This window comes from Trypanosoma brucei, chromosome 10 (assembly GCF_000210295.1).
Source record: "Trypanosoma brucei gambiense DAL972 chromosome 10, complete sequence".
NCBI lineage: Eukaryota > Euglenozoa > Kinetoplastea > Trypanosomatida > Trypanosomatidae > Trypanosoma > Trypanosoma brucei.
In genome coordinates this window covers 2,351,896-2,373,906 of record NC_026743.1, presented here as the reverse complement: position 1 = coordinate 2,373,906, position 22,011 = coordinate 2,351,896, and the positions used below count along the sequence as shown (strand labels likewise).

The 22,011-nt window shown below is 47.8% G+C and overlaps 13 protein-coding genes across 13 annotated transcripts; 2 read left to right on the top strand and 11 right to left on the bottom strand.

Annotated features, from left to right (window-relative positions):
• Window positions 1-226: 226 nt before the first annotated feature.
• Window positions 227-712, bottom strand: TbgDal_X12140 (hypothetical protein, conserved; the record flags this gene model as incomplete). Its single annotated transcript, XM_011780081.1, has 1 exon — window positions 227-712. The coding sequence occupies one exon, from the start codon at window positions 710-712 to the stop codon at window positions 227-229; it is 486 nt and encodes a 161-aa protein (XP_011778383.1).
• Window positions 713-1,061: 349 nt separating this feature from the next.
• On the bottom strand, window positions 1,062-2,834 carry TbgDal_X12130 (hypothetical protein, conserved; the record flags this gene model as incomplete). The annotated part of the gene is made up of 1 exon (XM_011780080.1): window positions 1,062-2,834. The coding sequence occupies one exon, from the start codon at window positions 2,832-2,834 to the stop codon at window positions 1,062-1,064; it is 1,773 nt and encodes a 590-aa protein (XP_011778382.1).
• Window positions 2,835-3,870: 1,036 nt separating this feature from the next.
• On the bottom strand, window positions 3,871-5,103 carry TbgDal_X12120 (hypothetical protein, conserved; the record flags this gene model as incomplete). Its single annotated transcript, XM_011780079.1, has 1 exon — window positions 3,871-5,103. The coding sequence occupies one exon, from the start codon at window positions 5,101-5,103 to the stop codon at window positions 3,871-3,873; it is 1,233 nt and encodes a 410-aa protein (XP_011778381.1).
• Window positions 5,104-6,649: 1,546 nt separating this feature from the next.
• Window positions 6,650-7,027, bottom strand: TbgDal_X12110 (hypothetical protein, unlikely; the record flags this gene model as incomplete). The annotated part of the gene is made up of 1 exon (XM_011780078.1): window positions 6,650-7,027. One exon carries the CDS (start codon window positions 7,025-7,027, stop codon window positions 6,650-6,652), a length of 378 nt encoding a protein of 125 aa, XP_011778380.1.
• Window positions 7,028-7,208: 181 nt separating this feature from the next.
• Window positions 7,209-8,557, bottom strand: TbgDal_X12100 (hypothetical protein, conserved; the record flags this gene model as incomplete). Its single annotated transcript, XM_011780077.1, is given in 2 exon segments — window positions 7,209-8,213; window positions 8,165-8,557. Coding segments are annotated over 2 exon segments (1,398 nt in total).
• Window positions 8,558-9,377: 820 nt separating this feature from the next.
• Window positions 9,378-11,072, bottom strand: TbgDal_X12090 (ABC1 protein, putative; the record flags this gene model as incomplete). The annotated part of the gene is made up of 1 exon (XM_011780076.1): window positions 9,378-11,072. The coding sequence occupies one exon, from the start codon at window positions 11,070-11,072 to the stop codon at window positions 9,378-9,380; it is 1,695 nt and encodes a 564-aa protein (XP_011778378.1).
• A 60-nt stretch (window positions 11,073-11,132) lies between these two features.
• On the top strand, window positions 11,133-11,459 carry TbgDal_X12080 (hypothetical protein, unlikely; the record flags this gene model as incomplete). Its single annotated transcript, XM_011780075.1, has 1 exon — window positions 11,133-11,459. The coding sequence occupies one exon, from the start codon at window positions 11,133-11,135 to the stop codon at window positions 11,457-11,459; it is 327 nt and encodes a 108-aa protein (XP_011778377.1).
• A 146-nt stretch (window positions 11,460-11,605) lies between these two features.
• Window positions 11,606-14,221, bottom strand: TbgDal_X12070 (hypothetical protein, conserved; the record flags this gene model as incomplete). The annotated part of the gene is made up of 1 exon (XM_011780074.1): window positions 11,606-14,221. One exon carries the CDS (start codon window positions 14,219-14,221, stop codon window positions 11,606-11,608), a length of 2,616 nt encoding a protein of 871 aa, XP_011778376.1.
• Window positions 14,222-14,491: 270 nt separating this feature from the next.
• Window positions 14,492-14,803, top strand: TbgDal_X12060 (hypothetical protein, unlikely; the record flags this gene model as incomplete). Its single annotated transcript, XM_011780073.1, has 1 exon — window positions 14,492-14,803. The coding sequence occupies one exon, from the start codon at window positions 14,492-14,494 to the stop codon at window positions 14,801-14,803; it is 312 nt and encodes a 103-aa protein (XP_011778375.1).
• A 657-nt stretch (window positions 14,804-15,460) lies between these two features.
• On the bottom strand, window positions 15,461-16,042 carry TbgDal_X12050 (60S ribosomal protein L18, putative; the record flags this gene model as incomplete). Its single annotated transcript, XM_011780072.1, has 1 exon — window positions 15,461-16,042. One exon carries the CDS (start codon window positions 16,040-16,042, stop codon window positions 15,461-15,463), a length of 582 nt encoding a protein of 193 aa, XP_011778374.1.
• Window positions 16,043-16,717: 675 nt separating this feature from the next.
• TbgDal_X12040 (hypothetical protein, conserved) lies at window positions 16,718-17,515 on the bottom strand (the record flags this gene model as incomplete). The annotated part of the gene is made up of 1 exon (XM_011780071.1): window positions 16,718-17,515. One exon carries the CDS (start codon window positions 17,513-17,515, stop codon window positions 16,718-16,720), a length of 798 nt encoding a protein of 265 aa, XP_011778373.1.
• A 533-nt stretch (window positions 17,516-18,048) lies between these two features.
• Window positions 18,049-19,311, bottom strand: TbgDal_X12030 (hypothetical protein, conserved; the record flags this gene model as incomplete). The annotated part of the gene is made up of 1 exon (XM_011780070.1): window positions 18,049-19,311. The coding sequence occupies one exon, from the start codon at window positions 19,309-19,311 to the stop codon at window positions 18,049-18,051; it is 1,263 nt and encodes a 420-aa protein (XP_011778372.1).
• Window positions 19,312-19,971: 660 nt separating this feature from the next.
• TbgDal_X12020 (amino acid transporter, putative) lies at window positions 19,972-21,660 on the bottom strand (the record flags this gene model as incomplete). Its single annotated transcript, XM_011780069.1, has 1 exon — window positions 19,972-21,660. The coding sequence occupies one exon, from the start codon at window positions 21,658-21,660 to the stop codon at window positions 19,972-19,974; it is 1,689 nt and encodes a 562-aa protein (XP_011778371.1).
• Between the last annotated feature and the right edge of the window lie 351 nt (window positions 21,661-22,011).

Genomic DNA, 22,011 nt, shown 5'->3' with positions numbered 1-22,011 from the left:
CCACCACGTGCCCACAAAATCAGGTGTGTCACTGGCTCACGCGCCAGGTCGCACTACTAACAATCGTGGAGAAACAAATGACACACTTTAAGCAGTAGTATACTGTACACTCAATGATGGTAAAAAATATTCTGAACGCCACAAGGAACACCATATTGTCGTCGAATGAAGCACGTGAGCGTTTGTGGAAGTTGTTACAATATGAGTAACATTAAGCTTATGACAGCTAGTAGAGATCCCGGACATGGTATGGCCCATACACATAGTAGTCTATGCGATTATTGCGAATAAGTCGAACGATCACCCGGAGACTAAACACGATCTCCGCTACGAGCAACATTATCATCACTGTACTCGTGGCGTAGTCGAGAGAGCTAAGATGTGGCCAAGCTAAGTTATAAGCTATGGCGAGGGGAAGCTGCGGCAGAAGGGTCATCACAAAAAAGCCGATTAGAGAGGGCACGTACTGTTTTCGGTTACCGCTATATCCCAAGTGTAGACGCAGCACGTCCACGAGCGTCCACACGACCAGGCAAGTTACGCAAAGCGCTCGCTGATTCAAAGTGAGTTTTTTGTGCCACCGCAAGACTAGCGAAACCACAGCAACAGGGAATGCAAAGAGGAAGGAATACGCGGTGTTCACCATAGTCAGACCACCGAGGGTCGCACTTCCCCTATTGACGGCATGTCGGTGGTGCGTGAGTACCCGCATCTAAAAAACGAGGAACGCACCACAAAACGCGGTAAGCAACTGGTGGGTTGCAAGGGATCCCCCTCTTAACATTCCACACGAAGGTCACCAACAAAACAAATAACGGATAGAAGGAAAAAAGGGAGAGGAGCGAAAGTTCCACTATGACAATAAGCCATACAGAGCGTATTCATATTACCCCACGAAGACCCGTGGGAAAATGGGTCCTCTACTTCTGTTTTGCGCCTTCATACCGTGCCCCCTATGCTTGGTGTACACATGGCACTATTGCAAATACTCAAATTCCGGAAGGTACATGGTCTACACAGCGGAGGGGAGGGGGAATGTGTTCACAACACTACTGCCGCGGCTAATTGTCGTCGGCGATACCACAGCGCTGATGTAAAATTTTAAGTTCAGTTTCCACCCACTCACGCCGAAGAGCAGCCCGCTTACGGATAACATTACTTAGTTCACAAAACACATCAACGTGCGAAACGACCTGCTGCATCTTTTGGTAAAGTTGCACGGTGTTTCCAGCGTGACGGGTACGTGATTGCACCTTCCTGTATCGCTGCACATCTTCATACTCGTCATCTACTACGGGTAATATACCCTCGACGGCGGAATTAATATGTTGCTGCAGCTCAGGTATAAGGAAAACGAAACGGGAGAGCTGAACTTCCGTTGCTGAGACTTTTACTACCTCGGGACGAAAAAGCACCGACAAAATGTCACGCTTTCCCTTTCTAATCTCCTCTACCATCTGTGCACTTTCACGTAGTCGCTGTGCCCGCTTCTCCACCCAACGCAACTTGACTGCATCCAGAGAGGGAGCTACAGCAGAATTAGAAACAACACCAGCCAAATTCGAACCCTCTACGTGGTTATCATTCTCGAGGGTCACCAGTCCGCTGGGCGTTACATGTTTAAGAGCCGCTGACTCCGCGTTTACACTAGTCACCTCTGAATGTGCAGCAACACTCAGCGCTTCTCTGAAGTGATCGCTACAATACACATTGCAACCACCCCACGCTGAGCCCGCTGGCACGCTCTCTGCGCGGTAACATTCAATAGTACCAGCAATCTGTGCGCATGCGGGATGCATGGAGGTGAAGCACCGCTTGTGGTGACACATTGTTAGACCCTCACCACTGTTGCTACGGCAGAAGACACATAATGCAATAACGCCAACCCTCTTAGCTCGTTTTGCGGGATGCACAACCCTTCGTTGCTCATCAATCAACAACTCAGAGAATGCAAGGGCGCACACAACATGACAAAAAGCTGCTGCTGGAGAATCTTCTTTAGGTATTTCGTGACTGGCTAATTGTTCATACCTTCGCCACTCCACACCCGACATGTACGGTAGCATCACACCACCCTTTCGGCGACAAACACAACAATGACCTAAGCCTTTCTCACGGCGGGCAACATGACAAGCTGGACATGACCAGTCTTCCGCGTCGAGGGGAAGTTGATTGAGGTACCAACAGCTAAGGTGAGCCTGAACACCACAGCGCCTGCAACGAAGAAAGCGATCACCCGCTCGCTCACTACGCTCTTTCTGTGAGCATACACCGCATGCTATCCCTCCGGCCAAACCGTAGCCCCGGCCATCACCGAGACCCATGGTTTGTTCGCTCCAATTGGAAACATTCTCCTCGCTACTCGCTCCGCCTGCTGCAGTTCTATTTTTGACGGTCTCCAGCAAGCACGTGGCGTACCTCCTCTCAAGCTGCGTAACGGCGTCGGCAAAGAGCGTGTGCGGTACGTTATTCTCACTGCACCATACAAAATCGTCATGGTCCATGATGTAGTTACATCGCTCAAAGAGATCCTCCCGCTTCAGCAGACTATACGGTGTATCCCCACGAAACATATTCTTGGCCCAGTTCTTTCGGGGTTGAAGAGCTGAATACAGGGCACTTGAGGAATGAGAAGAGGGAGGCCTTGACCTCTTTCGCACTACGGGAGCTGCGGGTTTCTTCTCCGTACCTCGTTTGGTAATCGATTCTTCATCATTGTCAGACTGGGAGTTGTCCTCAATGATATTAAATGGCTTGCAGTTGCTGTCCACATTATTCTCGTCATCGGCATATCTGATGGGTAAAACCGCATCGACATCGATTACAATACGCATGAATGGACTCCAGCACTGTCTCACCTGTCTTCTATGGTTTGCTTCTTTTTCTTTTCTTGCCCTGCAAACGGTACTTATTTTATATCTTAATATGTTTGATACGCGTTTATTTTAATTTATTTCTCTTTACCCAAAGTTTTTTAAAAGAGAAAATTGTCTCCTCGTGTTATTATTGCTATCACTATATTACCTTCTCAGTGGCTAACGACGCCGCACCCATCCAATTCGTCTATATGGGCACAGAAGTGTTCCCACCCTTCCTTCTAACCTTAATATACCGTTAGGAGGAAGTGAAGAATCAACACAAAAGAATATACCACGGAACAGTTACTATATAAAAGGCACGACTGCAGAAGCAGTGTGAAAGACCGTCGCGGTCAGTAAATATTCAACAATATCATGGGGTGATCGTGTTGAACATCCCACCTTAAAAAGAGATGCGATTCAAATCATATTTTAATCCGTATCATATTAGAAAAAGTGCTATTGATACCGACACGCAGGTAAAAAAAAGGGAGGGGAAGCTTCCTCTTTTTTTCCCGCGTGTAGTTCCTCTTTAGCACATATACACAAACTCTCGCCTCCCCTGCGTAAGTTTGCATGGAGAGGCGAGGAAGGGGGATATTCCGCTGTCACTTAAATGGCATTTTAATCGTAACTTACCCTCCAGTTTTTGTTATCCTATTCGTGAAGCGACGGTTAACTACGAACTTCACCTTGTTTCGTTGATTCACTCCTTGAATACCGGCCACTTCTCTCTTTTGCTTCTCTCTTCCCACCAGCGTTGGTCCAAAATTCCGTTTTCACCCCCTACAACAATGCGGTACGCAGCGACGCCACGATCAATCATAAGAAAGAATCTGGCGAATGATGCCAATGGTGCTCAGTACCAATAATACAGCAATAGCAACAAGGTGCAGAGTGGGAACGTGAATCACCAAAAAAGTTCCAAGTGCGCAGAGTCAGCGAGGGAGAGGGGGGAAAAAACAAAAAGAAAACACCACTCTGACCCGCTGCGCGCACATTGGCGTAACTTTTAGAGCGCATAGTTTGTCACTCGCGTCTTCTCTCCGACAGACAAAATTGGCACCGTTGGGGCTATTGTCATACTTTGTACGAAGTCATGTCGCACACTCACAGTAGGAAACGATGGCACAACACGGCAATCTGGAAGTGAGGCTAACCTAAACCCTGCCTTTTGACTGCCAGAACAAAATGCTAGTACTGAGTCTCCATTACTCCGCTCACCAAAAGCCACGCAATCGATACTTGTTGTTAAATTTTTTAATGTCTTGACCGGCGTCGCCAAGGAGCTCCCACTGTAGAGTCCCACGATGCCACTAGTGGAACCAACGGCAACCATCGAGTTGCTGCATGCAAATGTTGTAATACCAACCATACCCTTGTCGTGCAGCTCACGAAGAAACTGTGAACTCTTGCGAAGATCGTAGACAGTCAACTTATTGCGTGTGGCAACGGTAAGTTCCTGAGCACTACTAGTGAAGGCCATATCTACCACGGGGTCACTCAGATCAATGCGATGCATTATACTAGCTGAAGCGATGGAAGCAACCGTAATGGTGGCTCCATGGGCCATACCTACAATATTCTCTCCGGCTCCTCCTTCTGGAGTGGCGACTTTACTTATGTGGAAATCATATTTGCTGTTGTCACGCCGCCCATTTCGGTGTGGAGCGAGCTCCCGAGTGCACAGGAAGTTTAGAGGGATTAATTTTTCTGTAGCGAGGTGCAGGAGATTAGGGGTGTATATTCCGTTACCAACAATAATTAGGTCCTCTCCTGTGGCGGTTAGTGTTGTTTGCTTGATGCGTTTTCCAACGTGAGTCTTTGATATTTCCTCAACAAAACGACCAGCGGCATGGAAAAGGTACACATGATTATTTCCCCCAACGATGGCCAGTTGGCCGTTGCGATGCCAATGGACAGTACGCGCTGCGTCAGAAGGTAGCGGTAGTACAGATAGTACCGGCGGTACGGTTGTGCTACGGCGCTCATGCTTCGATGTCAGTAACGGCTCGGTACGTGCCAGAAGTGCATCGAGGTCACGATCGCGGAAACGCTTTTGTCCCGCCAGTTGCGCACTTAAGTTGGGAAATGGAGAGGAGGATTCTCCACCTAAACCCCCTTTAGTACCGCTTCCTGCATTGTTCCTTGCCCACGCGGGGAGTTTTTGGCTCTGTTTAATAAATTCGGGCAAATTCTTTTCGATGGTGATGTCCGCCTCGTCAACCCATGCTCGTGAGGACATTCGGCTGGAACGAAAATCGTGCCGCGTTGTTTAGACCGAGGCTACAATATATATGTATTTACCCGCTTCTTATTCAAACAACCGTTGATAAATTACAACCTTTTGTTTTTTCTACAATGCGTCGAAGCCCTAATAATAAACAACACCGGTAGGGCTACGGCACCCAACGACTTTATACTGTGAACAACTGAATACAGATTTTTTTTTATTTTTTCATATATCGTCCACACGTACACACAAGAGAAAAAAGTAAATATGGAGTAACGAGATGAAGGTGGGGAGGTAATGAGGCAAGAGTGCGGCGAAGCAAACAAAAGGTCAAAAAAAAAACAAGTGCAATGCTGATATTGATGCTCAGGAATTAAAAATGTGCACGGCCTGACATGCTCTTATTTAATCAGCGGCGCGCAGTTTGTAAGTATGTTTTCAATGTGTAGGTTAACACACACGCATATACTGAAGAGGAGGAAAAAAAAATCACAGTTCGGTGGCAGTCGTAGTACTAAGAAGGTAGAGAAAAAATAAAAAGGCGGTGCGACTAATGACCCATATGAATATTCCACTCCATCTATTATTGAAAAAAAAACCTCATAACAAGGGTCTCGGGGTGTGGAAGGGTCAGGGAAAAGGGGACTACAACATGAAAGGGAACATTACCACTCCTGCATAGCAATGATCTTACACACGCGTATGCAGTTTCATTACTCCCTTTCCCTCCCTGTTAGTAACTTTCCGCAAACACACATTCACACACACACACACACACATATATATTCCCTTCGCTTCTCCCCTTCAACCATATTAGTGTTGCCATGTGAAGGCACACGGCAACGGACGTCATTGAGATACCTTCCGACTACTTATAACACACTCATGTAAGCTGCACTGCTGTCAAGTGCCGCTGTTGCGTCCCCAACCCCCCCTATTGAAACAAAACTAATAAAAAGATACTATATATATATAATTAATTAATATGATATTGTCAGCTCACGGTACGGGAACGATAACCCCCAACACCCACCGTATAATTCCTTTGCTAAACGCCTATCCGCTTCATTTTTTCGCCCCACCACTGGCAACCAAATGAAATAAGCACAGCGCAGCAGATGTATCATTCTCCGCGGTGCGCCACCTGCAGTTCCCCATGAAGTCATAAATATCCCTCCTGTTCGCTTGGTAATCAGATAAATGTAGTTTAATATATATATCAACCCAAACAACTCGTTTATTCCTTTCTTTGTTTCTCATCGACCTCTCCCCTCCTTCTCCAGACAACAAAAGTAATCATCCACCATCCTTGTTGTTGCTGTTGTTGCCATTTTCGGTCAAAACTAATTCTACGACATGTAGGGCCCTTCACCACCATCATCACACGTGAGCTTTAATCTCTCATAGCATTCTACTTCCTTTTCTTTTCTTTTCGCTTTCGTCTACTCAAAAAAATTCCCCTCTGCGAGCATATCCGCACGCACATTGTTATTTCCTTGTACAAATTCCCCTCCTTTTCCTCTTCCTCTTCCTCCTTCTTCTTCCATTTCACTTCATATCACGTATACGGCTGAAGGTTATGTGTTGAGGGGGATGTGAAAAAGGAGCACACAGTGAAGGGCAGTTCAGCTCGTTCTCCCCTTATCTTATTGTATTCAGCGCCTCTTATGTTGGATTTCCCGGATCTCAAATCCAATTCAGTCAGCGAACGCAACAATTGTGATGAGCCAGAGGAGTTTAATATGCTCCGCCGTCCAGGTATTAAAAAGAAAATAAAGCAAACCCCGTGGAGAGGAAAGAAAAGTGTTATGGTGGAAATGATGTAGTCGCTCCGCAACCAACCGCGCCTACAGTATTTCCACACACTCAGAGGGGAAAGTAAAGCAAAACAACCACAAACCACTAGGAAAACGTTCAAGTAATGTTGTACAACCATAAAAACGGAGAAAATGGTTGCGGATAGCAGGAACAAAGAACTAACAAAGAGTTCATGTGCGAAATCGGATTTTAAAAAAATAGAAAAAAGTGACGTAAATGTGCCCCGGATCTACATGTGAAAGGACGCCACATTTTATGAAAAAGGTAGTGGAAAATAAATTATGGGTAGGGGATACAATTTAATTCTCCACTGCCTCCATCCATATTCTTGCTCGAAAGGTTTTGTAAAGGTCGCGAACCAACTCCCTGAAGTCCATGCGTTGTTCTGCCTCGTAGAAGAATGTAAGCTTGTTCTTGTCAAATTGATATTCTGCATCAACGATAGTCATGGGTAACCCACGCTCGAGTACGCGTTGCGAACAGACATCAATCGCACGACGTTCTAACTCCACCTGTACCGTGTGCAACTGCGTAACGTCCGATTCATCAGCAAGACGAAGCACAGTTCCCGACCCAAGGCCAATGTTACGTGTGAAGGCACTGCCAGCGAGACCAACACCAACAACAACTCCTTTGCTCCCTACGCTTCCATTAGTGGTGTCAGAGGCGCAAGAGGTGTCAACTCCCCCACTTAATGGTCGTGTTGTTTCACACCAAGTGTACGTTACGAGGCCAATATCCTCCCCGCGGTCACCACCAACAACCACACAACTTCCTGGAGGAACATACTCCTTCGACTCAAACTGGAGCACACGCTTTCTCTTAAATTCCACCATTACCTTGCACGGTGAATGGACATCAATGCCTAACCTTTCTGGATCTTCCGGTGCCCCATCGGGGATAGACACAGCTTTGGGCCGTCCATTTACATACTCCACCCTTACGCTTGTTGTGACATGCTGATTTGATAACGAGTTGATTGTGCCGATGTGAATAACGTCTGCTTTGGTGCCCTGACCAATCAGATCCCCCTGATGCAGCTGCTCGTGCCTGAGGTCATCGCCACATGCATACGGTGAAAGTAGGCTTCCTTCTGCACTCTGCTGCAAATCATCATCACCACCTACACTACCGATGGGATCAAAGCATGTGTAGTCCACCGCAGCATTAACAGCACTACAAACCTGACCCTCATCACCCCATTGTTTTTGTGGGGACTTCGTTGGCGAATCTTCGTGGCCTGGGGCCGTTGTTAACGCAGCCCATTGTGTACAGTCTGTCTGCGTAGGCCCTCCATCATGAGGTTACGTAGCGGGGGCAGCATTCCTTGTATACGTTCACTTAACGGAGTGGAGGCAGCCGGAAGCGAGCAACCCCCAGCCGCACCACTACGCTGACCATCTGTCATGCAACCAGCATATGCCTGCGTGAGATGGTCCATGCTTCCGAGGTAACTTGAGCAATTTCCAAGTGCAGTCGCGGCATCGCCGCCCGAGGCTATCATGTGGTGCATCCTCTCTAGCTGTCCCCTAATCTTGCCGTATACAAACCGTATGTATTGTTCCTGATCGTCAAGTAATTCATTTACATCCGTCTGAAGCTGTTTCAATGTCGCTCGCATCTGCTCTTCTCTAAGTTGATGCTGCATTATTCACTGTTGCGATTTCCCCTCTTGTTTATTACTGTTCCCCTTCACCTTCAGCCAGGTGCTACGTTGACTCAGTTAAGCTTTCTCTCGTAATATAAGCCTTTTCGTTGTTCGTTCTTGCTGCCGCGCTTTTTGTTTTGTGGGGTCGCCTCGCCTCGGTTCCACCGTATCAACCACGTTAATTCCCCCTTTTTTGCGTGCGTAAGAAATTTGTTCTCGATGGTTCACTAATTTGAAACGTTTTCGCACAAAGAAGACACTCACTTGCCCCTTAAATTTTGAGCTTTCTCTCGAATCAGTGTATAAATGTTCTATTACGTCGCTTTTGCGTTTGTCTTTTCTCTCTCCTTATTGTGATGTCAACCCTGCGAAGAAAGGGACGGACAAACCCTCTGGTTGCGCAGCAGGGGGAACTCGTACTCTCTACTTCTAGGTGATGGTTGTTGTCCTTTAAAACCAATGCGAAAAGCAACTCTACGTCTTCTCTAACAAGACTATTCCAAAGATAGATTCGTTAGAAGTAGCAAGAAGGTGGAAGGGATGTGGTGATGTTCTCGTTACCGCTGATGAAGCTGCACTATACGTAACACGGAGGGAATACAAAGAGCCACGCGGGCTCTACGTACTTTCAGAGGTGTAAACCGACGGTTGCTTGTTAATTGATAAACGCATACACAAAGAACAAGGATGAACAGAAGAATGCATATCTGCACCCCGTGGATGTGTTTATATAATGCCGCATAGAGCATAAAACTCACCAGAATAAAATGATGATGACCACAGAATAAGAGTGTACGCAGCCCAACACCCTGTGAGGAGATCACACGCTCGTTAATTCATCGTATATATTCCAAAAGAGTTCACCCGACGGAACAGTTGCCTTCAGTTTTGTCGAAAGCAGAATGGCACCGCTAAGTCTACGGTGCAGTGAGTAGATGGGCGTAGGAGGCGGACAAAGCCGCAATCTGACTATCGTTGGCACGTAACCCTGAATGCGCGAAGGCAAGTTCTCCTTTGAGAAATCGAATGGTACGTCCCGGTTGTTGAAGGGCAAACCCAAAAGCAACACACTTTCCGCGTGGGCGTCCAGCATCTCCTTCATCTCGTTACCTTTCAGAAACCCCAGTTTAATGCTTTTTTCAATAACTGTCTGGCGGTCTCGGCGTGCGGCCGCGGCAACAACATCAAGGTAATCCTTCACAAACTCTTGGTTGTACTCACGGGCCGCTCCGAAGTCGATAAGGCCAATTTTGTTTGTTTGGGGACAAAATAGGAAGTTTGAATAGTTGGGATCGGTCTGCATGAAACGCCATTGGAAGAGTTCGGTAAGTGTCAGGTGCAACATAGAGCGTGCAACGTAATCCTTCACGTCCTGCATCCCCACCAACGAGGCAAGTTTGTCAATCGACACACCCGATAGCATCTGCGTGACAAGCACACGGTCCGTTGAAAGGGACTTATATACCTTCGGGACGACGAAAACTTCCTTAAGCTCCGGGCTTTGCTGCAACAATTCGGCATACCGCAGTTGCTTCTCTGCTTCTTTACTATAGGAACACTCCGTCTTCAATTCTTGTTGCAATTCGTCCAGGATGTTGTCGACAAACATTCCCGGGGGCAGAATGTTCAACGACATAAGCATACGTAAGTTCGCCACATCCGAGTCAATGCTCTGGGCCACACCGGGGTATTGTACCTTCACGGCTACGGCTACCTTTTCACCCGTGTCTTGGTCGCTAACGGCAGCTCGGTGCACCTGCCCAATGCTAGCTGCCGCAATGGGCTCCGTGATGAACTCCTTGAAAAGTTCCTGCCTCCAATTTTTGTCGTTGTACTCCTTCGTCAGCGTCTGCTCTAGCTGCTTAGGTGGCATGGCATAGGCACTATCCCGCAAGCGCTCAAATAAACTGGTGATGTTGGACGGAATCGTATTATCATCTTGAATGCTGAGCATCTGCCCGAGTTTCATAACCGCCCCACGCATCCGGCAAAGGGTCTCTACAATGCGCATGTGGCTGTTAACAGGGAGCATTTTATCTCCCGCCTCGGAGCCCACAAGTTTATCCCAACCAAGCCTTAGGAAAAGGGTGCCAAACCCAGCCGCCCTGGCGGCCCGTGTTGAGGGTACTGTTCGATACACGGCGGTCCTCATTTTCGCCCTGTTGGAACCATTGAGGTGTGTCTGTAGCTCCCTTGGCAATGGTGATGGTTTTTTGGCTGTAGGAGTTCTCCGCTGTACCGCCGATGCGAAAGCACTGACATTTGAGGATACCCCACCTGAACAGCTAGCTCCAGTCACAGCGCTCACCACCTTTGCAACACCACGCGCCACATTACCAATAGAACCTGTAATTGCGTTTACTGTCATTTCATTCAGTGTTGGCGCACCTAACCACAGACACGGGAAGAACAACGAACTCTCTGAAATAAACTGATAAGAAAAAAGATGATCGGTTTGCAGCACCGTAAATAGCTGGGGATGTAATCCTACCTCTTTACTTTTTGAATCTCGCATCTATTTAAGCTGATGTGACGTTTACAAATTGCTTCTGAATTTATAATTCCCACCGTAGACATGCACCCAAACCCCCCTTTGAGGTACGCTGTGAAGGACGTGGATCCTCGCATTCTCGCCATATTCGCGGATAAGCAAAAAGGACTAAGAGGGCGCTTTGGTCCAAATACTCATGTAACTCTCTTCGTTTACGTAGAATATTGCCTTTTAAGCATTACGGTTCAACCAACGCAAACCCTCAGTCCGTTCCCTCTCCACCGCTTTGCACATCTTTGGAAACAGATTTCCCTTTTAGTTTGGTGCCCAACTCTCAATCAACCATGTCACAAGGCGATCTGTGCTCCAGACAGGCTGCTGCTATTAGTCGTAAGCTCCCCTACGGATTAACCAGACCCCACTCAACGCAAGAAAGGTAGGCAAGTAAAAAAAAAAAAAGAAAGAAAGAGCTTGGGCTCCCTCCACACATTTCCTTTTTTTTTTTGCTGTTGTTTATCTACACCCACCTCATCCCAAAAAAGGGGCGAAAAGAAGGATTACAGCCTCGCGTGCGGAATCATTTTCTTTGTCCTCTCACTCAGAACGAGAAACCACTCTGCAACAGCTGTCTTTCCTATTCCCTGAAGTGAATCAACAATGTTTCCAATGTGCTTAATCCATTGTGCCTGCACACTTGGTACACCACGAAGCTGTTCCAACATTACGGCTTCTACGGAAGCACACACTCGATGTAGTACAGCAGTACTGCGGCACTGTAGAAGGTTAATTAGCGCTGAGTAATATACCTGAAACCTGGCCAATCGGTCTTGAGTGGTGGCAAGGGCGGGTCCGGCCGTATTCCCTAAGAGAGCACACACTTTGTCAAACAGTGATGAAACAACTAAAAGTATACTACTTATAGGCCGGATATTTTCAAGCAACGATAAATTCTTGTCGTTTCCAAACATATCTCTTACAACTTTGGCAACAGATGAGTTTTGATCATGGATAATTTCTTCCAGCGCACGCTCATCGCAACCCTCGAGCGCCTGACAACACGCGCGCACAGTTTTAGCGAAGCGTCGCGTCAAATATAGGGGCGGCTCCCCATAACGCGAAGGCTGCGAAGTGGGGACCATCAACTCCACGTAGGTTGGTACAAAAAGAGGGGCGACAGCCCGTTTCGACAGGAAAACGGCGGAAAGAAACGTTAATCCCGCCACGGCTAACGCGCCACTAAGGCGATTTGTAATGCAACGCAGTGAGACATCAACCCAATGTTTCAGCAGTGTTTCCTCCTCCATCACCGTCACAACGGCACCGGAGGCAAATGCTCTTAGGTATGCCTCAAGCAGTGCATACTGTTGGTGGTTACGGTGTGTCAGCGACTCCATTGAGCTGCGTGGCAAAAGGGAATCCACGAAAAATGTGTTCACCTCCGGCACCTTCATGCTTTCGGATACCACAACAAGTTTCGCGGCCATCCTCACGAGTAATCTCATAGCGCTTTTCCTCTCAGTCTCAGTTGCATTGCTTTCGGCAGTTACGTACAATCGCGCTATGGCGTAGATCCTCGCAAGCGCCTCCAATGCGGTGATGTGGTTGACAGCCTTTACGAACGATGGGAATCTAAAAAACTCGAACAATAACGTCATCGTAAGTGCAAGGACTCGCCGCAGCGGTTTGGATACCCGCACCGGAGTTTGGTAGAGCTCACATTGCGCTACGCTCGCCTCATACATCGTTGTGAGAACCTTCATCATCTCGGCAAGAACCTCAGAAGCCGTTTCCACATCATTGGATGATGCCTCGACCACTAGGCGGATAAACGACAGTGTCGGGACAGGTGGCTGCAAAAGGGTGTGGGTCATTTTGTTCACATTACCAGATTGAATCATGGGGAGTTGGAAAAGTTGCTCAGTCACAGCCCTAAATAGAGAGAGAACAGACCCACGGGTTAGTGGATTGTGTTGCTCATGTGGGACGGTGTATCCATACGCCATCAGAATCCGAAGAAAGTTGGGTTGCATTATCTGTTCATTATTTCCTAGGTGAGTTTCCACCGCTCGTAGCTGCAGCTGCGCATCGTCAGAGAGATCAAACTCTGGCATTCCTTGAAGCGCGGCAAGCAGCGGGACCTGGTAGAAGGAAAGCATCTCTTTTCGAGAACTCATTTCCTGTAAGAGACGTATACAGTTTTTCTTCAAGGCACTTACATAGGAATGATTCTGTAGCAGCAGCTTCCGAACGCAGAGTTGCACGGTACTCATGTTGCAAAGGACGATGTACTGCGGTATTACGGTCCCCTTATGCGGCGGGTGTATTCTCTTGAACATTTCCCAGTCAAATGGTGGTCTCGTCGTCAGCCGGTTCACAAGCAGCTTCGCCGTCACGCGTTCCACACCATCGAAGTCGTTTTGTCTAGCGAAGAGGGTACGAATAAGTCGATGTAGTGCACCACAGTAACTTCCCGTCGCCTCGATACTTATCCCACTGAGCCGCCACGAGGCCTCTGAATTGAAAAAAGTGATTAGAGGGCTCACATCAATGGCACTCCGTGACGCGATGGAAGCAGCAAGCAACTCCACTGCGCACAAAGCCATCTCCGCTGCTAGCAGAAAACGGTTGTCAGCAACGCCACTTTTGTCCAAAGCGTCACCAAGGACGTGCAAAAGTTTCTTTCCGAGTCGCACCACCATTTCAACATCCTTTTGCACGATGCTGACTGCATCTCGTACCTCCTGCCTTGCGTGAGGCTCCTCAATTTGCCGTAAAATGTAGAGCGCGTGGGTCAGCAGCGTAAGATGTAACGGCTGCAAGTCCAACGCAGCTCTTGACTGTCGTGCGTGACCCGCGCTCTCCAGTAAATGAAGATACACATCAATCCTGTCACCGACATTCTTCACCTGGTTCCACAACACACTGGAAAGAGCACTAAAGTCACACTGCACATCTCTGTTGGTGACAAGAATGTGGGCATGTCGTGCGATTGCGTAGAGGTCCTGGGCGTCAATGACACAAACCGCTTCTGGCGTCACGTGAAGCTGTGTGGAGGCCGTAGAAAGGTACAACCCTGACTTATGAAAGAGGGTGTTGAGACTTGTCACAGCTGCTGTTTCAGCATCGACAGCGGGGTTTGAACGCACCTCCTGAACAAAAAAGGAGACGCTCATACTGGACTTTAACGGAAGGCAACCGGATATTGGCTCACCTCCACTTCTTTCCCACCTGCACTTTCTTTCCTGACTCTCTTCCTCCGTATATGCCACCTCTTTTTCCTTACGTACTAACGCTGCCTGCGTTTTCCCGTTTTCCAACTTCACTTCCTGTTGACACTGCTATGCTCTTATTATGGCTTCTGAAATAACGTGAGCGTTTTTTAAGGATCATCATGGACAACAAATGGGAAGAAGGTATTCGAAATAACGCAACAATAAACATACATGGGTAGAGACGTGCTCCTTGAGCTATGGAGGTACCTGGAGAAAATGACTCCAGCACTACAATCGCACGACTACCATCTCTCACACGGGATGCACCCAAAGTCTCACGTTACTACCAAATGTATAGTTGCTGTGAGGGCGAAAAAAAAAGAGCTAAAAAAATGGAGGTTTTCAGGGTCCAGAAGGCAGCAGTGGCATACTGAGGTAATAAACTCACACGATCACCCAATCAAGTGGAGTTATGAGTGTCATTTGAACAATGCTGGTGTGCCGGACACCTACTTCGTGAAGCACAGAAGCAAGCGCAAATAGAATCACGTAGCTCGCAATCACGCCCAATAGGATCACCTCCGGCGTTAGTTTCGCTCTCCAATCATCATTGAATACAAATGATACAACTGGAGGAATAAGAAAAAACTAAATTCTCCGTTGGTGCCCAGGTGGGACCTCGCGAACGAGTAAGCCGAGACGACCTAAATTTGCAGGAAAGAGCACAGCAACGCAGCCGCTGTCTTAACCCCTGATTTCCCTCACGCACGGGCCCCCGCCAGCCCCTTTTGTGTTGCCGACGTTTGAAATTGTCCCTTCCTACGTGGACTGTTCCTTTGTTACTTCCGACCGTTCACGCTTATTCACCAAATATTAGGAGGTGCCATAACTTCCTTGTTTGGTTCCGAAAGTTGAGATAGGCCTAACACGCACCGTGACATGAAGGCGCCAATAACACTGGCATAACTAACGCTGCACGGAAAGAATCAAAGAAAAGGAAGCACAACCTTTGTTTTTCAGTATAGCAAAGAAGCGCCACATTCACGTGAATCAAATCTGGGGAGAGGGCTCCAGCGCAACCTCTCCTCCATCACAGAAAAAAAACAAGAGAATGTTTGGGGTGTAAACGTGGTCAAAAACCAATTACTAAAGAAGGAAATAAACACAAAAGATGAATCAAACTCTCTTTCATTTCCCCACCTACTTGTGACGGAAGGCGTGACGCCGCTTGCTCGAGCGCTGCCTTTCCTTTCCACGTGACGACACATGCGGTTTCGCGTGGCTTCCAGGAACACCTGCAGCGCCAAAGTGTTTCACTGATTCGCGTCCAGACTTACGGCCACGGAGCAACATCGTGTTTTTCCCCGTCGGTGCCATCATCGCAAGCTGATCGAAGGTTAAGCACTCGCCACCAGCACCAGTAATGCGCTCGCGGGCGCTCTTCGAGAAGCGGAGGGCGCAGATACGGAGGGCTGGAATGCGGGTCATGCGAACATCATCGAGCACGTCACCAACAATGACGGCAATTGGTGACTTCTTCCCCTTCTTAAGCCACACGGTGCGGCGCCTCATGCAGACAGCAATGCGGCTGAGTGAGATGGGCGCACGGTTGTTACGGCTCTTGAGCAGACGCTTGTGAATGAGCTTATTGAATGGGGAATTGGTACGTTTCCCAAGGAACTTGTACAGCTTGATGAGAAGCTTTATGTACGGGTTCGTCGAGTAGGTGTGGTGGCGTACCACCCGCTTCTTCTTCTGCACTCCGGTGAGGTCTACGCCCATTATTACCGGGAAGGTAAGAGAAAAAGAGTTGAAACCTATGATTTATTTTATATATATATATATATTTTTATAGTGATACGAGGTGGTTAGGTGTATTTTTAAAAGAAAGGGTAAGAAAAGTGAAAGCCGTACGATTGTTGTGCATTGAGGAACATCAAGGTCTCCAGGGACAAGCAAAGGGGTATGTCAAAGAATTTATGTTTGCTATTATCACTACGGAAATATGCATATGTGTATATATGTATAACCCTGTGCGTGTGAGTACGCGTTGCATCCGCTCTGCAGGAGAAAGTATTTCACATGCGGTGAGCACCGACAAACACAGTGCTCGGACCCATCGATGTAAACCGGCGGGTGCAAACAGCGAAAATATTGGGATGAGGGATCTGAGAACAAAACGCAACAGCAGTGGCGCACAGACAAGGTACAACACAAACTCCCCACGCACGCACTTGGGAAGTTTCTATAACAATCTAACATGAAGTTTATCACTCTCCTCCTTCATTCTCATGTTGTTTCGTTGCATTCACGAGGAGGCATACGTAGATGCGAGCACACTACCTCGCAGTGTAGGGGACAAAAAAAAGAAAGAGCAGACCATTGGAAACCATAATAATAATAATGGAAATAATATACGAGGTGCCCGTGGGGAGAAAAACGTACTTGCTTCACATTTTACCCAGGTTTGTACTTAACTCCATCGAAACCGTGCAACTGTGACCTCAGCCCACGGGGATCCGCCCAAGCACTGTTACCATAGGTGAGGTCCTCGTCTTCAATGAGTTTCTTCATTTCTTCCTGCTTTTTAAAGTAGAAAGCCATCATCTCTGACTGTGTTTTGGCGTCCACAGCCGGTTCGCGTGGTGGCGGAGGTGCATCCTTGGCCGCCAGCTTCACCGTTATTTTTGTTTTTTCATTCTTTCCGACATACTTGGTAAAATCTGCATTTCTATCAAGTGGCTTACCACTCCACCACATCACCGCTGGTCCTTGGAGAATATCCTCAGTAGCGGCACCATCGTCGATGATACTCAAAAGGCGGTGCGCCTTCGAGCGCTCCAAATCAGTTGTGTTTTCATCATCAAGAACGAGGGCCAGCCGTTTCACGGCGTCGGTGCCACTGCATTCGGCCGGGAACAAAATCATCGCACTTCCCTTGAAGGCTGCAATATGGGCGTCTAGGTCTTCCTGAGAGCACAACTGACGATTTTCTGCTCGCTCAATGGCCATGTAGCGCTCTGCATCCTCTACAGCCCCCAACAGGTGGTGCTTTTGCTCATCCGAGCAGAAATCTTTTGCAAGCTGCTTCGCTGCCGCACACATCCATTTTATACGCACCCGAGTGTTGCGCATTTTTTGAAGTGCATCCGTCGCTTCACCAATGTTTGTACTTCCAGGCATGGACACTAGAAATACGTCATAGTCCTTACTATACTCATCCTTTGGTAAACGCTTGCACTCAATAAGAACCATCGTCGCCTCTTTCCTGTTTCCACTTTCTTTCTAAGAATAAAACTCAGATGCAGAAACATGCAGATTCTTTACAAAACTAGTAACAAATGACACTAAAATAATAACTGTAATACTACCCATTTATAGATGGGGCCTTCCGAGCGTCAGCAAAGCACAACAAGAAGGAAGGGGCGCTCACAGCTCCCTTTGCGTACCTCTTTGCGACGGGCTTCCCTTACCGTAGTGGTATTCATTCAGCGGTGACGTTGAAAACTAAATATATCATCACAACACAAGTGCATCTGCGGCACTAACGGCGATACTAGTAATGGTAGCAGTAATTTACAAGAAAACTAGTGAATCAGTGCAAGTCAGTACCACAACACTCCATTCGTGGATGAAAGGGATCATGGGACCCACACCGTTCCCAAGGAAACATCCTGGTGAGCACGGCTCGCAATGGCAACGGTCGTCCACATCAGCATGAGTTTCGAAAAACTTGCGCCAGTGGGCGACCGTTGCGGTGTTTAGCGCGTGGATACCGTTCCGAGAGATTAGTGGGAGGAAGAGGCAGTAATCCATCGCATCTGCTGCGCGTAATCCAAGTGAATCTCCACATTTTCCCATAGTTTACTCTTCTCCATGACGGACGCAACCTGTTCTGCCTGTAGACCTACCTCAATAACAATGTTTGGCGCTGCGCAAAGCGCAGGGTTTCGCATCGCTTTGGGCTTCAGTAACAAAGAACCAAATTCGGACAGCTCTTGGAAGTAAAGATACTGCTGCTGTTCGCGCTTCTCGTCGCCCACCAAGGCCAACTTGGACTCCCACAACTTAATACCAGGTGGTAAATCAGTGTACTGATCCGGCAACACGTAGGGCGGATTGGACACTATGATGTCAAAAGAACCAGCATGCTCTGCTGCTGGTTCTTTCTTCTTGAGGTCTAACTTTGTGTCCTCTCCGGTGAGACTCCCGCTATTCGAGACAAGAAAGGATTCGAACATGTCGCTCTTTAAAGTGCAAAAGCGACTCGCTTCAAGCCCATTCAGTTTTGCATTTTCCTCTGATGCCCCAATCGCCTCATCCAGGATATCCACGGCAGTAACTTGTGCGGAGGGCACATGCTTGGCGATGGCAATACCAACGCAGCCGGTCCCGCAGCACATATCCAAAACACGCAAGGGTTGGGTCGTTTCAGGTATTTTCGAAAGCCATGTGCGAACGAGCCAATGGGTCCACATCTCTGTTTCCGGTCGCGGACAAAGGAGAGGTGGGGAACAACGAATATCACAACCGTAAAATGGCTGGTGCCCAATAATATAAGCAAGCGGTTTGTGTAGATCCACACGCTGAAGAACTGCCTTCTTCACGGCACGACGTGCCACATCCCTTTGTGTTTGCCCGTCAAATTCCTCGTACGCCCATTCCTCCAGCCAATGGATCTCCAGTGCACTTTGGTACCACATCGCTCGATCGTTTTCCCCTATCCCTTCCCCCGCATAGTGCGCCTTGAAAATCATCCTTGTAAGTTGCTCCTGCTCTTCGGTGGAGAGTAGTGACCCCGCTGACCTCAGTTTCGGAGGAGCTTTCGGAAGAGATCGCATCATCTCCTCGCTTATTTCCGTCACGGACTCGTCATCATCATCTTGATGTGGAAACGATTCGTTGTCCCTAATTTCTTCATCTTCAGTTTCAGTGTTTCTACTAACAGTAGAGACCATGTGCAGGCCATGAGTCTTCCCACAGGAAACCATAAGCCGTGCTGCCCGAGGATGAAGTAATCCCCCACGAACGTTACGCAGCCATCGACGCATATATTCAAAATATGTCACTCAGCTCCGGGCTTCTGTGCCACACCTGACGGAATTCGTCGCCTCTGATGCGAGAGCGATAATTGAGTACCGGCAAATCAGACAAGCGCCGAAAACGACGGGTAGTTCTATACCAATGTTCTCGTAAACGTCTAGTAAATCCATAGAATAAGTAATTTATGGTTGGTTGTCGGGTTTTAATTGCCATAGAGAAAATTAAGTGCACAAATATACGTAAAAAAAAAAAGTAAGGTGTCAGTTTTCATCGACCGCAAAATTGGGTATGAACAAGGCATGACATCAAAGGAAAAACAACATGGGTACACGTTAGCAGCCGGTGGATGCAGCTACAAAACCTTCATAGCGTAAAAGTAAGTCAAATAGACACCTAATCGAGCGGAACCGTCCAAACGTGGGGTGAGTGGCAACGAAAAAAAAAAAAAAATGGGGCACACAAATCGTCAATTAGAATGTTGAAACCCACACACACACTCTCTGCCCTTCTCTCCCATTCCGTAAGGAATCTCCCTTGTACGAGGAGGGGTGGCTTGAACAACCTTCATCGGTTTCACACACCGAATAACAAATGAAAGAAGGGAGTCAAGAGTCGGCTTTCTGAATAGCAGCGGCTAAAAGTAAAAGGCGCGCTTGGCATTGAAGGAGTTACAAAGCAGGAAGGACGTACTGTTTGATAAGAAACAGCAAACCCAGCGATGTGCAAGCAATTCCCATCACCACGAGTAGGAAGGTAAGAACCATGAAGAGGCGGGTGTGCGAAACCACAGTAGAACCACCAAGCGGCGACGCACGTGATAAGATACACCAACCTGTGAAGCCAGGGACGGTAAACATCATAACCGTCCCGAGGAGTGTTCCAAGGAAGTCAATCACGACGGATATACCGGAGATGTAAGCGGCGAGCACCACAGATGTGCACACAATGAAGAGCGCCTCCAAAACAATAGCTAGAGTGGTGGTGTCTTCCGGAGAGCCAACATCTCTGTCAGCGTCATCGCTCAAAGGCAATTCATCACTGCCTCCCGACATTTTATACCTGTGGTCTGTGGAGTAGTACTTGGTAGTTTCATTCGCTGGTGGGGTTTCGTCCTCCTCGTCTGGGGTGCTCAGACGGTTCCAAGTTAGTGCATGCATAATAACTCGGTGAAGACCGCGCCTTGCGCACACCGAAAGAATGGGATAGACACAGGCAAAATGTAGAAAGAGTCCAAAACGCCCGATATTAACCAATAAATCGTCCGCTGGGTAATTTCGCACAATGTCACCACCGGCAGCGGGACTGGCGACTAACGTACCAAATGTCAAGTAGCCAAAGAAACCTGTCGTAGCGTAGCACACTGTAACAATGGGAAACGCAATATAGACGCTTTTGAGCATCGTGTGGGGTTTGCGGTTCCTTAGCTCCCGATAAAAGTAGGGAATGTTGCTATGATAGGAAAAGGCAATGCTGTATGTTGATACGCTGCGAAGTATGTTCACACTAATTTTACACCAGTTGATTCCCTCAAGCGCGGCAGGGTCCACATCGGGGTATGGGGGATTTTGTAGACTGGTGACATAACGTACGACAACGATGACGACTATGTACAATATAGTGATAAATCCCAGAAAAGAAGTCCACTTGAGTTCGTCCATATGCCGGACGCAGCTGAGCAAGAAGAAAATGACCCCGGACGTAACCAGCCAAAAGGTTCTGGTAGCAATAATGCCAGAGGTGTGCAGGAGGCTGCTCACGACCGGAGGTATGGAGTCACCAATGACCCGAGAATATATGATAAGCGTTCCATAGTTGTTAATAAACACCAATAGCTCAAGAAGAACAATCACAGCCCGACGTTTACGTCTGCTTACCGCCTCCCTCTCCTTGTGTTTGCGATGCAGTTCCTCCGTTTCCATTGCGCCACCCCCCACACAACCAAGGTCATGAAGTGCCAGTTTACCCACCTTCGTACAAAAATCCTCGAATGTGTAAGATGGGAACAGGGCGTGCGCTACTACTTCAGCAAAGGAAAACCGCTGCGTTGCTTCACATCCCATAATGACCATAAACGCTGCAAGACCTCCCAGCAGCGCCATAAACAACATCAGCGTAAATCCACCGACAATAGATGCCTCATGCATTGCTAGTGGTAGAGAGAGCACACCTGCCCCAATAACATTACATAATGTGTTGACAGAGGCGCCAGCGACCGATCCATGTCGAACCTCCTCCTCCATTCCAACAACAGAAAGTCTTTGAGCAACTAGCATTGAAATTCGGTTGATGGTTGACTGGCGACCATTATTGCGCGCGGCAGCGTCATCCCCTAAGAGCGATTCGTGGACTGAATGCATTGGGACACCAACACTAAAAAGGGTAGTAGCGACCTAGGGTGTTTAGCAACTTAGCACCTTAGCAAATAAAAGTGTTCTTCCTATTCCCAAATCCTTCGTTTCTCTCCTTGGTCAAAGAAAGAAAGAAACAAACAAACAAACAAACACCGCGGCGCGGAGACACAGCTGTTTTACCTTAGTGATTTAATGAATCAATGAATAAATATGCGTCGAGACAAGAAACGAAGGATTTTTGAAAAGTAGAAAAACAGCGGTAGACACTTGCAGCAGCGCGCTCTCTGCCTTTGTGCTTTCATGAGAGCGTCTATACGCGAATACGCGTGCACTTGTGGGATGGCTAAACATAAAAAA